This window comes from Schistocerca piceifrons, chromosome 4, assembly GCF_021461385.2.
Source record: "Schistocerca piceifrons isolate TAMUIC-IGC-003096 chromosome 4, iqSchPice1.1, whole genome shotgun sequence".
Lineage (NCBI taxonomy): Eukaryota > Metazoa > Arthropoda > Insecta > Orthoptera > Acrididae > Schistocerca > Schistocerca piceifrons.
In genome coordinates, this window is record NC_060141.1 from 422,801,372 (window position 1) to 422,818,912 (window position 17,541).

The 17,541-nt window shown below is 37.4% G+C and overlaps 1 protein-coding gene across 1 annotated transcript in view; it reads right to left on the bottom strand.

Annotated features, from left to right (window-relative positions):
• LOC124794671 (serine/threonine-protein kinase Genghis Khan) overlaps positions 1–17,541 on the bottom strand; it is a 367,558-nt gene that overhangs the window by 232,802 nt on the left and 117,215 nt on the right. The window contains exons 7-8 of the mRNA XM_047258205.1: positions 9,788–9,910; positions 9,460–9,668 (exon numbers count right to left, since the gene is read on the bottom strand). Of these exons, the coding sequence (XP_047114161.1) occupies positions 9,460–9,668; positions 9,788–9,910 (332 nt within the window). The remainder of the gene's footprint in view (positions 1–9,459; positions 9,669–9,787; positions 9,911–17,541) is intronic.

Here is a 17,541-nt window from a genome sequence, read left to right on the forward strand (position 1 = left end):
AAAAGATGTAGAGAAAAAATTCAGAAAATGGAAAATGGGATGTAATATAGAGAAGTAGGAGTGCTTACAATAATCCTTTCAGAGATAATGATCATCCTGTGAACATAGACTAGCTGTTACACAAATTTTATTATGTAATATACATGAGTAGTTTGGGCTTGACCTCTGGATTTCGCCAGATTGCACATGAAATTAATGCTAGAAAGTAAACTGCATTTTTCTATGGAGGTAAGTGTTTTCAATACTGTGTGGTGCCATTTGGGCTAAATGTATCTGTAGCTGAATTCTTAAGAGCTCTGGATTCTGTCTTAGGAAGTGAAGTTAGTTCAAAATTAATTGTGAATGTTGATGACATTTTGGTCACTGAAAAGACTTGGGAACAACATTGGAATCTGTCAAGAGATGTGTTTTCAAAATTATAATCAGGAGGCATGACTCTGAAAATAGGTTAAGTGTAAATTTAGTGTAGAAGAAGATAAATTTTTAGAACATGTTATATCTGAAAAAGGAATTGCACCTGATAGAGATTAACTTGACGTTATTGCTAATATTCCTCCACCTTACAATAAAAACAGGCTTAAATAATTTTTTGGGTTAACTGGATTTTATAGAAAATTTTGTAGCAGCTAAGCTTTGAATGCTCCATGCTTGTGTGAACTTTTGAAAAAGAATACCATTTGGGATTGGAATCAGGAGTGTCAGTATGCTTTCACTGAGATCAAATGACAGTTGTGTCAAAGTTGGATATTGTTCAGACTAGATTTGTCACTTCCCTTTTGCATTGTGACAGACAGTAGTGATGTCGGATTGGGTGCTTATTTATTTCAGGAGGTTGAAGTTGATGGTGTTATGGGGCACAGATCTCATGCATTTACTAGTAGAGTATTGTAGAAACATGAAAAGACATACACTGTAAATGAGAAAGAATTTTTGGCTGTACACTGGGCATTCAACAAATTTAAAAATTATTTACTAGGTCACAAAGTCATCATCTATACTGATCACATAGCAACATGTAATCTTCAGGTGTGTAGACTGTACCATAACAGAAATACTCGTTGGGCCTTGTTTTTACAGCAGTTTAATTATGAAATCAGATTCTTTTAAGGGCAGAGATAATGTAGTTGCTGATGCTTTCTTGAGGCTATCTTTAGAAGTGAATTATCTAACAACTTTGGAGAAGGAGAAAAAGAGTTTAAAATTATGTACTTAAAAGACATGAAAGATGAAAAAGAGATATTGAAAATTTGAAAAGACATCTATAGACATCAAAATCATGACAAAAATTGGAAATTGGTTAAGAACATGTTGGATAAGAAAGGAGGAGAAAAGACAGAACAGTATTATAAGGTACACAATGGTATTTTATTCAGAAGACATAAGACTAACTCAGAAGACTGGAAACTATGTTGGCCGTAACAGTGTATTGATACTTTAATTACTTATGCACATGAGAGTTTTGGTCACTGTGGAACTACGAAATGCACTCAAAAGATTCAGGAAAACATTTATTTTTATAACATAGAAAGAAAAGTCAGGAAGAAGATTACCAGATGTCAAAGAGAGAAGGTAAGTAACCAAACAAGTAGAGGCCAAATTCAAAACATACCACTAATAGTAACCTAGATCTTATGTTTGTGGATGTTTATGGACCTTTAGCTAAGTCTAAGAATGGATTTTGTTATGTTTTTGTGATGGTGGATGTATTTATGAAGTTCATAAAGTTGTTTCTTCTTAAGAAAGCTACCAGTAAGCAAATCACCTCTAAGTTTGCAAACACATATTTTCATCAGGTGGGTATTCGAAAAACAATTTTATCTGATAATGGTTCTCAGTTTGCTTCACAAGCTTGGAAAGATTTTGTTGATCACATAAAAATAAGTCATATTCTAACCTTGGTGTACCATCCTTTGAGTAACTCTGCAGAAAAATATATGAGAGAGATTGGAAGACTGTTTAGAATATATTGTAGTAAAAATCATACCAGTTGGATAGATTATGTCAGTGAGCGGGATATTTTAATGAATCATCCTCCTCTAACATAACTTTTTTTTTTTTAAATAGAGTTAACGAATACTATGTAAGTTATCGATTCTTGCATAGGTTAAAATTATCTCAGCTGTTTCAGTAAGAAAATTCATATGATTTTATGTTCAATGTATTATATTTCAGGCTAAAATCTATAAAAAAAGAAACTAATGTGTTACAATCAATACAATCAATACAATCAATTACTCTTCTATTAAGAATAATTGAAATTACAAAATTTCTGGCATACTTAAAATTCATATTAGTAATTGTGCAATCAAACGCTAACTATTAAATTTGTTTCTGGGTCTACTTATGAAATAATGATATAATTTGGTAAAGATTCTTCTTCTGTCGACAAAGTTTGTAAACTCTTTTGCTTTGTAAACTCTTAGCCAGGTGACAGAAAACTTAGGTCAGCTATGCAAGGACTTTGAGAAGGAAGATCAGGTAATTATAGTTGGGGGAGCAGGAAACAGCCTGGTGGTGAATTCAAGATATAGTATTAGGAGTGACCTGGATAAAATAGGAGCAGAAACTGGGCACACGAATGTGGGGTTTGTGGAGGTCTTTCAGCACCATGATCAGCCCCGGGTAAACACTGCTGTAAGGCGTGTTAACACTGAGCTGAACGGGATGCTCCAGACACCGGCAAAGTCTCACATGAGTGTTCCAGTTGATGCTATTGGTAGGTAGGGTTACACTACACATGGCCTGTGCCTTAATAGAAAGGGGAACGATAAGTTAGCTTCTCTATTGGCAGATACTGTAAGGGGGGCCACAGTCACACAAGGGGGTGAGCTATGTGGTTATTGGGACCAGGGAGACAGGTTTTTTAGGTTAAAGCCAAATTCCAGACAGACAACAACCAAGGAAAATAGAAGAAAAGAAACTTCATGCACAGCAAATAGGGATAAAGCTAAGGGTGGTATCAACTTACTTCACCAAAACATCAGGGGAATAAAAAATATAGTAGATGAGCTGATAATGTGTTCAGATGATCTCAAAAATAAGAATGAGATTGATATACTTTGTCTGTCTGAGCACCATGTAACTGTGTGGATGGAAAATGTCAGTATAAATGGGTATAATTTAGCATACTACACTAGTAGATCTAGTATGGATAAAGGAGGAGTTGCCATTTTCATAAAACAAAGGAATAAATACAGAACTGTTGAAGTACGCAAATTTTGTGTTGATCAGCACTTTGAGGTTTGTGCATGTGAACTTCAGCTAGATAATGTTGTGCTGATATTAGCAACAGTGTACAAGTCTCCACTAGGAGATTGGGAGCTACTCATAAAAAAGTTTGACTCCCTATTATGCTGTCTGTCAGACAAAAAGAAGAAGTTATTAATCTGTGGTGATTTCAATGTTAACTTTCTAAGCAATTCTGATAGGAAAAGTGAACTAGAAGTGTTGTTAACAACATATAACTTAGAATCAGTGGTCAATTTCCCTACACGTATAGCTCAGGACAGTAGTACTCTAATAGATAATGTATTTGTACAGCAAAAGGATGTAGAAGAAAAACACATGCTTTCCCTGTGGTAAATAGATTGTCAGATCGTGATGCACAACTGATCAATTTACAAAACCTAACAGGGTGTACACTTCAGAAACCATTAAGTAAAAGTGTGAGGGTGCTCAACCTGGTATCTATAGATCACTTCAGAGAAAGTTTAGGAAATGTAAACTGGGAAGATGTATATAATGAGCCAAATGCTAATGATAAATGCAGCATATTTCTTGATAAATTTATATCCCTTTTGAACACTATTTTCCAAAGAAAATTACTAAATGTAACACCACAAACTTTTCAAAGAATCCTTGGATTACTACAGGTATTAAAGTTTCTTCCAGAAAGAAAATGAAAACTGTATGAGACAGCAAGAATTAGTAAAGATCCAGAAGTAGTTTTACACTATAAAAATTATTGCAACATACTGAGAAAAGTTATAAGGAAATTAAGAAATATGTATGTTTGAGAAGAAATTAACAACTCCAGCAAAAAAATCAAATCAATATGGAATGTTGTTAGAAGGGAGACAGGAAAGGTAACCACTGGGGTAGGCAGTATTACTGTTGAAGAGAATGACATCTTACCCAAAAGTACACAAATAGCCAATGTATTTAACAATCACTTCGTAATAGTAGGAGAAAAAATTGGTGAGAATAATTAAAAAAAAAAAAAAAGCCAGGCAGTACATGGAGAGTCAGTTTAGATAAATTTTAGTGAGATTAAGTTTCATCTAACAACATCTTGCGAAACAAGGAAAATTGTTAAATCTTTGAAAAATAAATGTTCTGTTGGAGTAGATGACATCTCTAACAAATTATTAAAACAATGTGGAGCAATTACAGCTGATGTTTTGAGTCACATATGCAAAGCATCACTGACTCAGGGTATTTTTCCAGCCAGGTTAAAATATGCCATTATCAAGCCTCTCTACAAAATGGGGGGGAACCACAGATGTCAATAATTACCAGCCAGTATCCTAGCTTACAGCATTTTCAAAAATCTTTGAGAAAGTAATGTACTCAAGAGTGGTTAGCCATCTCAACAGTGATTGGATACTTAGTAAATCACAGTTCAGATTTCAGAAATGCTGTTCCACTCAGGCAGCAATATACAATTTCACTGTCCACATAATAGAATCATTAAATAGTAAAATGTCACCAGTAGGAATATTCTGTGACTTATCCAAGGCATTTGATTGTGTGAATCATGACATTATGTTAGAGAAATTACAAATCTATGGTATAAATGGAACAGCATATGAGTGGTTTAAGTCATATCTACAGAACAGGAAGCAAAAAGTCTCTTTATATGCTTCAAGTGATTCAAAGGAGTTTGCCACTTCATCTAACTGGGGTGAAATTACATTAGGTGTTCCACAAGGTTCGATCATGGGTCCCCTCCTGTTCTTGACTAATGTGAATGACCTCCCTTCTTATGTGAAACAAGATGCTGAACTGACACTGTTTGCTGATGATACAAGCATAATTACTAATCCAGTAAAAGAAAGTCCGATAGAAAATGATACGAATAAGGTCTTTGGAAAAGTTATTAATTTGTTTTCTGTGAATGGGCTTGCTCTGAACTTTGAAAAAACACAGTACATCCAATTTTCTGCTGCAAAAAGTATAATTCCTTCAATAAACATAACACATCAAAAGAAGTCAGTAGCCAGGGTAGAGCATACTAAGTTTTTGGGTGTACATATACATGAGAATCTTAATTGGAAAATTCATATTTGGGATCTCCTAAATCGACTAGGTTCAGCAACTTTTGCAATCACAATAATTGTCAATTTTGAGGATGTAGAAATTAGTATGCTAACATATTTTGCATACTTGCACTCTCTGATGTCACAGGGAATAATATTCTGGGGCAACTCAATACATAGGCAAAAGGTATTCACCGCTCAAAAGAAAGTAGTTAGAATAATGTGTGGCGTTCACAGTCGCACATATTTTAGGCATCTGTTTAAAACGTTAGGAATTCTTACAACTGCTTCACAGTACGTTTACTCAGTAATGAAATTTTTTCTCAACAACATGGACCAGTTTAAAATCAACAGCGACATTCATGATTACAATACCAGAAAAAAGAAAGACCTATACTATCCTTTACTTAACCTATCTTTGGCACAGAAAGGGGTAAAATATGCTGCTATAAAAGTTTTTGATAAATTACCAGATGAAATAAAATGTCTGACCGACAGCAGTAATAGTTTCAAAAACAAATTGAAATCATGCCTCCTTGACAACTCCTTCTATACCATAGATGAATTCTTGAATATTAGTAAATAAATCTGGAGATATAATATATGCATTTTGTGCCAATTAAGGGAATGGGATAGATAATAGAAATATTTAGGTATAACACTATAATGTGAAACAAAAAACAAAAACTTGTTTCCTGTGCGCATTTCTTGTGCATTTGACACGTCCCACATCATAATGGTTTTTCCGTGCTATTGATCAATGGAACACGTAACTAACTAACTGAAATTGTGATTACTGCAGAATGTAAAGTACCAGTGGGCATGCCCCAGATGGAAACATACGTATTTTGCTAAACTTGTCAACAACAATGTAATTATAGGTTTTTTGAATGTGGAAATGATAAAGTTGGTATGATTTATACGAATGGGATAAAATAAAAAGATATTTATAGCAACAAACAAATCTTCAACAGTTATTTTGTCATCAAGGGCCTAAGAAATCAAAATTTTCAGCTGCAAGAAAGTACTCCTAGACAAGACTGAGCCATTGACAATAACAATGAGATAATCAAGAGAAGTAAAAAGTTTTTCTTTTGTAGTCTTACTCCTCTTGAAACTATTGAAAATAGTGAAGATACTAAGACAACAACTTTAATGGTGATGTGTGGAAGGGTAAGATTACAGGATGCATGGCTCAGGTGGGGTAAGAAGTTCTGGGGATTGAGGTGTAAATCCTTGTGAAGGGCCTGAGGTTTTCAGGGGGAACTGCATGTCAGTCTGAAACATAGAGATGGAATCTTGATGGCAGAAACTGTATGTAGAGGTCTCAGACAGCTGGTGTAGACCTTCAGTAACATACTCCTGTCGGTCAAGTGCCACAGTGGTAGATCCTTTCCCTGCTGGGAGGACAACCTGAGTAATGGTTGTGAGCAATGCTACGTGTGAGGAATTCTTGGAAGGCTTGTAAGGGATGATTTTGAGATAGTGGTGGTGGATAAAGCTGGGATCATGGTTGGAACTGCTCAAGGCACGGTTCAATGTCAGGTTTGCTGTTGGAAAGATCTTGAGATTGGATTGCAAAGTGACATTTCCAGTTGACATTATATGTAAGTGAAAGTAGGTCCTTGTCCATAAGTTAAATGTTTTGTGTGTGTGTGTGTGTGTGTGTGTGTGTGTGTGTGTGTGTGTGTTTCTCCTGCCACTTCTTGGTGAGTAGATTTTTTTATCTATCCAATTCATTAAATTGTCAACAATTGATTGATGTGGACATCATCCTTCTTATGGAACCCTCTTGTCAGTCTTTATCATATGCTTTCTACCTTTGGTTCTAGTAGTCCACTTGCTTATTTATATGTACCACCCAGATTAATCAACACTTTGCCTCTACATATCCCTACCCCATGACTCATATTCCTGTGAGCCTCCTACCACCACCTACACCAGCCCTGTAACTGGCAACACTACACTATTAAAGGAAGAGCCACCTGTGAAACGACTCATGTCACATACCAGCTGTTATGTAAACACTTTTCAGCCTTGTACATCAGCATGTCTACCACCAAGTTATCAGTCAGGATGAACAGGCACAGGCAGAGGGTGTATACCTGCAACACGAAATATCCTTTCCACAGCATGCTCTACAATTTTACAGCCATGACCTCATGCCTGTTTCACCACACATGCCATGTGGATTCCCCCTCCCATACCAGTTTCTCAAAACTCCGCAGGTGGGAACTAGTGTTACAACACGTTTTTGTTCTTGCAATCCACCTGCCCTTAATTTACATTAATTCCTCCTGTCTCAGCATTTCTTCACAGTAACTACTCCTTTGTTCACTCCATTTTAGTTTTCTGCGTCTTTCATTTTCTGACATGTCTATTTTTCACCATCCCCCCTCCTACCTCTATTAAATACGATGCACTTAGCTTTTCACTCTTATTAACTCATGCAAGATGTTTTAGCAGTAATGTCTGCCATGCGTATTGCCTTGTCTTCCACCTTTAAGATTTCAGGTTTTCAAATCTCATACAGCGCAGTCCCCAACAATCACCCTTTACTTCTCATCCCTTCCAGTAAGTCTTCTCTCACCCTTTTACTAAGCCACTTCAGTTCTTTACCTTCACCCCTTTTCCTTCCCCTTCAATTCTTCTGCTGGAAAAGCCACTGGTCCTGTAAGCTTGTGTAAGTTAAACTTTTCTGTGTGTGTGTGTGTGTTTTTTTTTTTTTTTTTTTTTTTTTTTTTTTTTTTTTTTTTTTGCCCCCCCCCCCTCTCCTGCTGCTGCTGCTGCTTGGTGAGTAAATCTATCCAATTACCTATCCAGTTACCTTATATTGTCAAAAATTGGTTATTAAAAAGTTTATTAATAGCTTACTATATCTTTAACCTTGGTTTAAAAAAAATACCACAGCAACATAGGGCTTTCAAACTCTCTGTTACCAATTTGGTATTATTCCTATAATGAATATAGTTGAGGAATATAAAGAAAATTGTCGAATATATACCACAGGAGTTCCACAGATTCAGTGAAATACTTTTCCAATAGTCCAGAATAAAGATGAACAATGACACTGCAAATGATGATTTTTTTTCTCTTTTTTCCTTTCTTTCTAGAACTCTGTACCTTGATCAGTAGAAATGGAGTCCTCACTGGATCACTCTGTTGTCTGTCTGTCTGTTGGTTTATTGTTAAGAACACTTTCTCTGGAATGGGTACATGTATCAAGTTGAAATTTATGTCATATACTAAAGTCTATGGTCCCTCGGCAGTGCAAAAAACATAAGCTTCTAAGTCATTGCAATAAAAATATACAGCCATTAAAGTCACTTATTTTCATACTAAAAAATTCACTCATCAAAATCCACATGGTACCTCTCGTAGATTCAAGAAATTCAGCAAGAAGCAATGTTTCACCGTACAAGCAGAGGAAATAAATACAAAAATTGATAAATTGTAGTTGTATCACATAAGAAATATCATTTTGCCATTACAGCTCACAGTGCATTCATCAATTGTCAAAAACCTAATAGAAAAATATTACTGCATACAAACATAAAATGTAAGTTGCAGTCACGTCTTAGTTAATAGACTCTTGATTCCCAGGATGGATGAACTAAGCAAGTTTGAATGAAACCCTCAGTGCACAAGTCCTACTCACACTTGCCAACTTTTTTTAATCACATGTAAGCTTTTTGTATTATTTGTTACTACAGCAAAATTTCACTGTGTGTTTATAACTACATTCCCTAATTATAACCTTGTCTCATGCCCAAACACTATAGGTTTGCTGCAGAAACAACATAACCTCTTTTCAGAAGTTTTTATGTTTTGAAAATGCAACTGAAACCAAATTCATAAGGTGATTACATCAACTTGTTTTAATGTAACAGATGTGTATGTAAAATATTAATATAGAATTTTGTCTAAATTTGGAAAAAATGTACGGTTTTTCCCTCTCCCAAAATTTTTAGGATTTTTGTAACTATCAATTCAATTGTAAAGAAATTTGGGCCAAACTGGTAATGTGACAAACAGTTACTTAATTTTCAGGAGGACAGATGAAAAATCAAATTGCAATAATTTTTTTAAAAATTACAACAACAAATTCTTTAATATTCAATTTCCCAACCTTAAACATTTCATGTTTTCAAACAAACTCTGCGGTTATTATTTGCAACAGGAACAATATAGCTTAACTTACCAGCCCTGGGTGAATGTAAACCCAACAAATGGCAAATGAAGGGCAGAAAAAACAGCATTTGATGTAGGAGGTACAGCATCAGAAGTTCGAATGTCAGTGTCATCAACATCAAAATTTGAGGTATCAGTTGGACTGCTGACCTCTGGAATGTAAGGCGCACGACTGTCTCGTATTGTTTCCCAGTCGAGGCCCTCAAACCATGGATGGTTCTGAAAGGAAGGTGTAGCTCAACTTTTCTTTTCTATATAATTCTAAAATGTAATAAATACAAAAATTTTGAAAATTTTGCTTATGAATAAATAAATCTATGAAACGGTTTGATGTTTACCTTGAAGTCTTCAATTCCATGTTGACCTAACCTAAATTCTGAACTACAAATAAGTCTTTTCATCAGATCTTTGGCTTCTTCAGAGACTTCCAGACCCATATCTGTTGGGAAGTCAAAGCAGTTCTGTAAGGAAGCATAACATTTTAGCCCTCAATAAATATCAATAGGTCTGTACGTCTCATAACAACTGCAGAAAATGTAAAAACACAAAAATTAAAATGAAAGTGGAAAGTGGTATAGAAATATCACCAGACAGAGCAAAATGAAAACAAAGATTACAATAATGAACACTTCTGTTAATAACATAATGCCAAACACACTTAATCAAAACATAGTATAATATTTAAAAATTCGAGTTTGTGCTTCACACAGTGCAGTAGCGTGTGTAACAGGACACTGAAGAATACTGTATTTACTCAAATCTAAGCTGCACTATTTTCCGGTTTTTGTAATCCAAAAAACCGCCTGCAGCTTAGAATCGAGTGCAAAGCAAGCGGAAGTTCTGAAAAATGTTGGTTGGTGCTGCCAGAACTAACTTCTGCCGTTGAATATATGCTACACAGGCATGCTTTGTAGGCACAGAGATAAATACTGGCACCAAAACCTCTGCGTCAGTAAATAAATTTTTTAAAAAAAAGGTGGAAAACGAGCTATTTTCCTCTGCTCTGAGTTTCGAACACTGCATTAGGTACATTATCCAACAAAGTAAATACAAATTCCGTATTGTTCATCTTTGAATGTAGCAGCATTTCAATGTACTACGAAAATCCGACTGGCAAAACTGTTTGGGATGTTTGCCAATACGGCCAACTCTACGTTCTGAATTTTTTCCTACCTGTGAGAAGAGATGGTTGCTAATAGGAACTTTTATGAATTGTGAATCACATGCAGTATTCTCTTCACCATAAGAATAATACGAATATAAACATTTTGCCATGTATTGTTTCGTGTTTGCTGCTATCTCATTTAAATCCTGTGTGCCTAATAAACTACGAAACTAGAGTGAGACAACAGCAAATGCGGAAGAATATATATATCATGTCATATTTATATTCGTATTATTCTTATGCCTAATAGTGATACAGTCAGAAATGAAGCACGGCAATTGACTAGATTTTTAAATCTAAGATGACTCTAATTTCTGTGCAGAATGTAATGTACTAAAGAGGCACCTGCAAAGCTTTTCAAACAGAAAAAAATTTTCACCAAACTCTCATTCAGAATATCATCTATCATGCGCAGTCTATTATTTGGTTCTTGTTGATCATTATCAAAGAAATCAGCAGTGTAAATAACAACAAATAGCAGTCTCTTGCCATTGTTTTGCTAATGACGGATTCCTCTCTCTCTCTCTCTCTCTCTCTCTCTCTCTCTCTCTCTCTCTCTCTCTCTTTTTTAAATTGTAAGCAGCGGTAGCGCACACAAAAGCAATCCATGCCACGAGCGGCGACAGGCCATAAACACGCACTAACAGAATGCGACAAACAATGCATGACACAGTACAGTAATGCATTTTCAGCTTAGAGCGACGTAAACACCTATAACAAAGAAAATGGCGCTTATCAGATCAAAGAAAAATAAGCACTCCATTCAAACCAGATGAAGCACGTGAAAAAGGAAGGGTAAAATATGGACGGGAGCGCCTGACGCATAGCAATGGCTACCTGGTAAACCTTAACTGCTAAGCTTACGACTCGAACCAAACTACTGTAGCTGTATCAACATTCATTCAACATAAATTTTGTCTCATATTACAATGGACCAACTTTGTTTCGATTTGGAGATGTGGCCAAAAACTTTTCTCTCCCCTTGAATTTCGAGTCTCAAATTTCAGGTGCGGCTTAGATTCGGTAAAAATTTTTTTTCCTTGATTTCGAGTCTCATTTTTTAGGTGCGGCTTAGATTTGAGTGCAGCTTAGATTCAAGGAAATACAGTAGAAAACAAGCACTGTATATATCATTTCATCTCTGATATTATCCATGGAACTAGAGAGAGCAATAAACTGTAGGGGAAGACCAAGACGGGTATATCTAGCAGATAACAAAGGCCACTGGATGTAAGTGCTACAGTGAGATGAAGAGAGTACTGCAGGTACAAAAATTGTGGTGGACCACATCAAATCAGTCCCAAACTGATGAAATAAAAAAAAAGAAATTACTATACAACTTTTTTTCAAAATTGGTTATTGCACAATAAAATAACAGAAATGAAAGAAAAATAACAAAAGGAGTGTGGTTAAACATCAGGTATGACCCAGATACATTCAAATATTCCCAATTGAAGCAACAAAACAACTATACAGAAAACAGTCTCTCGAACCATTCACATCAATGTGACCAGCCATCAAAAACCCAAATAACCACCTTCTGCCACACGGATCGCTGTGAGACATGCAAGAAGTGTGTCAATGAGGTTCTGCCAGGTACTTACAGAGACATGGAGCCACGCCAACTCCAATGCCTTGGCCACCTGAACCAGTTTTCTTGGTTGAGGATCAAAGGCACAAACAGCCCAATCAAAGTGGTCCCACAGATTCTTGACTGGGTTTAAATCTGAGGAGACTGGTGGCCAGGAGACTACTGTAAACCCACCCTACTGTTCTTTGAACCACATGTGTACACAAAAAACTGTGTGACATCTCGCACTGTTCTCCTGGTACATGCCATAATGCTGAGGAAAAACAAACTGCATATAGGGGTGGACATAGTCTCCAAATATAGAAGCACATCTGTGCTGATCCATTGTGCCTCCCAGAATCATGAAATCACATAGGGAATGCCCTCTATCCCGGATACTTTCACCCATTCTCATAGTATGTCTGCTTTCAGACATTTCACACTGTACATGCGAACAGTCATCTGTCCAAAGCAGCATAAAATGTGATTCATTTGTAAAGGCCACCTATAGCCACTCATTAGACATCCAGTTTTGGCACTGATGTGCAAATTCTAGCCTTTGTTGCCACGATGAACAACAGTCAGCATGGATGTACAAACCAGGCACCTGCTGCAGTGGCCCATACGCAGCAACATTCGCCAAATGGTTGTTGGGGAAACATGGTTGTTAGTCCCTTGGTTCACCTGGGCAGTCAGCTGCTCAAAACTTTTAACTCTGTTTGCCCATACACATCTCCACAGTGGTCGTTCACCGCTGTCATGGTGCACCATAGTTGTCTCAGCTGCAGTTTTAAATAGCATCATTTTGTCATTCACAGTATACTTAATCACGGCAGCACGCAAACTGTTTACAAACTTAGCCATTTTGTAAATGTTCCAACCCTTGGCCTGAAAGCTGATGATCATGCCTTTTGGATGTCAGATAAATCACTCCATTTCTGCATTATGACAACTGCACTGTTTTCTGCGTTCCTCCAGTGCTAGTGCTGCCACTTGACATCTGTGAGTGGTTACTGCATGTTGACGTCAAACATAGGCAGTGGTCACATAAATGTGACTGGTCAGTGTATAACTGCCATTGTTCTCTGTCTGATAGTTCTCAGGCACGAGAATAGACTTTTGTTATAAGAAAATTATTCATGAGCCTTTTTAGAAAATTCCTTCAGTCAGCTTCCAAGTACTCTCCATTAGATGTGATGCACTTGTCAAGTCTTTTTCCCTACAGTTTGACGCATGTTTGGAACTCTTCAATTTGGTATCATGCAGTGGCCTTTGCGAACATGTTTTTACCACCTCCACATCATCGTAATGCTTCTCTTTTAGCAGTTTTATGATTCGCGGAAGTAGGAAAAAGCGGCATCAGGCTATATATGTTGGATAGGGAGGATGGGGAATGGCAGACCATTCCTGAGATGTCAAATAATGGGTGACTCATAAGCCCGTGTGTGCAGGGTTGTTGGCTTGATGAATGAACCAGTCACCTGATCACCAGAGTTCCGGGGATTTCCTTGACATATTCACTCGCATATGTCTTAAAACTTCCAAATAAAACTGCTGGTTAACAGTCTGGTCAGGGGGTACATATGAGCAGCATTTAAAACATCCGTGCAAAAATAAAAACTACTTGCGTGTTTGGGGTAAACCCTTTTTATTTTTCGACATAGTTTCCTTTTAGACTTACACACTTCATCCAAAACTGTTCTAATTTGTTGATCCCTTCCTAATAATAGGAACTGTCCAAGTCTGCAAAATAGCTATTAGTTGCTGCAATCACCTTCTTGTTTGAATAAAATCTTTGTCCCGCCAGCCATTTCTTCAAATTGGGGAACAAACAGTAGTCCGAGGGAGCAAAGTCTGGAGAATAGGGGAGGGGGGATGTGAAATGAGGCGGAATCCTATTTCCATTACATTGTCGTGATGGAAAAGGACTTTTTTGTGGTCCAATCGCCGGTGTGTTTCTTGCAGCTCGGTTTTCAAACGGTTCAATAATGATGAATAATATGCACCTGTAATAGTTTTTCCCTTTTCCAGATAAGTCGATCAGGATTATCCCTTGCGAATCACAAAAGATAGTCACCATAACCGTTCTGGCTGAAGGAATGGTCTTCACCTTTTTCGGTGCAGATTCTCCCTTGGTAACTCATTGTTTAGATTGATGTTTGGTCTCAGGTGTACAATAATGTATCCACGTTTCATCGACAGTGACGGAACGTTGCTTAAAGTCCTGCGGATTCTTCCTGAACAGCTGCAAACCATCCGTGTAACACTTCACACGATTCCAATTTTGGTCAAGCGTGAGTAATCACAGAACCCATCTTGCAGATAGCTTTCTCATGTCCAAATGTTTATGCAAAATATTATGTACCCATTCATTTGAGATGCCCACAGCACTAGCAATCTCACGTACCTTAACTCTTCTGTCCTCATGGATTTTATCAAGGTTTCTGGAGTCGTAACCTCCACAGGGAAACCAGAACGTTCAGCAGCACTTGTGCCCATATGACCACTCCGAAAATTTTGAAACCACTTATAAACTGTTCTAATTGAAGGTGCAGAGTCACCGTAATGATTATCAAGCTTCTCTTTAGTCTCCTGAGGCATTTTGCCTTTCATAAAGTAATGTTTAATCACCACACGAAATTCTTTTTTACCCATTTTTTAAAATCACTCTACTTTCTTGATTCACACGAATGCCAAACACAAAGAAATAAACCAATATTGCTGAAACTTGGTGTGTGTTCTTTCCAAAGATGCTACTAACTAAACGTGACCTTGACACATGCTGGTGGTGCCATCACTCGGACTTTGCAGGGACTTTTCAAATGCCCCTCGTACTCATGACGTACAATTCCACGAATATCAAAAATACAATGATCATCATCAAAAAAATGGCTCTGAGCACTATGGGACTTAACATCTGTGGTCATCAGTCCCCTAGAACTTAGAACTACTTAAACCTAACTAACCTAAGGACATCACAAACATCCATGCCCGAGGCAGGATTCGAACCTGCGACCGTAGCAGTCGCACAGTTCCGGACTGCGCACCTAGAACCGCTAGACCACCATGGCCGGCAATGATCATCATCTTTACATTCAACTTCACCTGGCTTGTTTTTTTTTTTTTTAAGTCCTCCACTGGCTTGATGCTTGCTTGGTTTCTGGGTCATACCCATAACATCAACTCTCTTCACCTGTAACGATGGACCACTTTCACTCTGCAGTGGAGTTTGCACTGATAATTCCTTGTTTCATAGTCTGCCCCTTGTTCTAAAGCGTGGCTATGTATGGGAAGGAAGGCTGAGGAGTTATAAATTGCTTCCAGTCACTAAGGCAGTTGGTTTTAGGTGACCATTACCTGGTGTATGTTTAATTCTTTTTATTTGTGGTGTATCCACCTACTCTGGTTGAGTATTTTCCTCACGGACACTAACCGGCCACAGCAACATTCACCTGGTTTGTGGCCAGTGTTCAGAGCCCCGGTGCCCCCAAATGGATTGTCTCCCATTCTTTGGCTTACAAGGAGACTGTGAGAGACCAGTTTTGTCAGAGGGCTATGATCCTATGATCGAGAGAGCACATGATGACTGCACATAAGTTTAGGTATTGCGTTAGCTTTTTGGCAGGAGTGGTTGTCCATATACTGAGAATGCTTAGGAGATCCTTAAAAAAAGGGGAGGGGGGGACCTCAATTCAAAATCTAAAGAAGAAGAAGAAGAAGAAGGAAAAAAAAAAGCGACAGCTCAGGGCGCTAAGCTCGCCAGGTACATACACATGAAAGAGCCATGGATGATCAAGGGGCAGGAGGGAGTTGATTCCTTAATCACAACCAAAACCAGAGTCTCTATGTCGAATCTGTTAGTCTCTCATCATCTTTTTCAATGTTCCTCTATTTAAGGGCCAATCTTGGCAGTTAGGTCTGATTTTAGCTCATATTTAATAAGGTTTTATGTAAAGAGATTCTAATATTAAGAATACTGTGCTCCACACAGTGGAACTTCAATTTTACGTTCTCCAGTTTTATATTTTTTGTTATTCTATACTATAAATTTGTAGCCCCTGTGAAAAACCCATAAGATCAATGCTAAAAATTCCCCAATTTTACATTTCTTCCTAGTAAAGTTTACCTCGATTCTAAGTTCGTTCTTGACATCTCGCTTGACGTCATCACATTTTCTTCCTATTGACATATGATGTGACTGAACGAGGTGTAAGTGGCACAAAAGACAGACAGTTTGAACCACAGTTGGTGATACAGTTAAGGGAATATTTTATGCCATTGTGGAGAGGGAGACATGAGAAAAGAAGTGCTTATGTAATCCATGATCAGTGTTGCTATCACAACTTGCAGCATTTAGCTTCACTGTGCAATTATGGTTCAACTACTGCTAGGTTGCAATGATAATGGAAAAACAAGACAGTTGATGCGAGGTGTTCCGGACCAAGCCAACACCTGGCAAAGGGGCCCACCCATCACCTTTTCTTATGCCACTTATAACTCAATCTCATCTTTTTGCATGTATTTCTGATGTTCTGTATTCAGCAACAATATCAATTGTCAACCATTTAAATTCAGACATTGAGTCTCAAAGAATATGCTTGGTCATAATCAAGGAGATGAAGCTCATTTATGGCTGGTGAACTCTTCTTGGTTGGCAGCTTGTTAAGTCACCCAATAGCCAGCGCAGCCACCACACCACACTAACACACACGAAATGAGCTCATCTTCTGAATGTGTGGAGAGGAGGAGTGGCCATTCAACAACAGGAGTGCAGGTAGGGGTGAAAGCATTTTGTAAAGTGCTGAAAACATACTTTTCGTACAGATGGTGTGCTATGATGGAGTTGTCACATGGAAAAAGAACATGATAGCACATCTGAAAGAATTTCGTGTCCAAATCTGACACAATACAATTGCAACAACTACATACACTATTCATGTGTAAAATTTGCACCACACACTGTAGATCGTAAAGACTGGCAGCATTGTTAGGGGGTATGAAGTGAAACTGTAGCACCTAAACTTCCTTTCCAATTTACATTTCACACACTGTACATAAAATCATTGAGCTGATTTCTAAGCTTGTAACATCAATTGGGGAAGTAAACTCATTTTTTTATGTCACTGTTTCTCACATCAAGCCCAAAATAACACTTTAACAGTGGTGAGCATATGAAGTGCAGCTCGTAAGAAAAGCATTAAACAATAACAGCAATGGTGATAAAGTTTGTCATTAAGCAGATGTCCACATTTATGCTTACGGTTTAACCACTTAGCTGTTGTGATGTTTTTGATTTAATTCAACACGTTCATAAGTTTTTGCTTTTTTTTGTGTGAGCAAAAAGGATGATCTCTCAA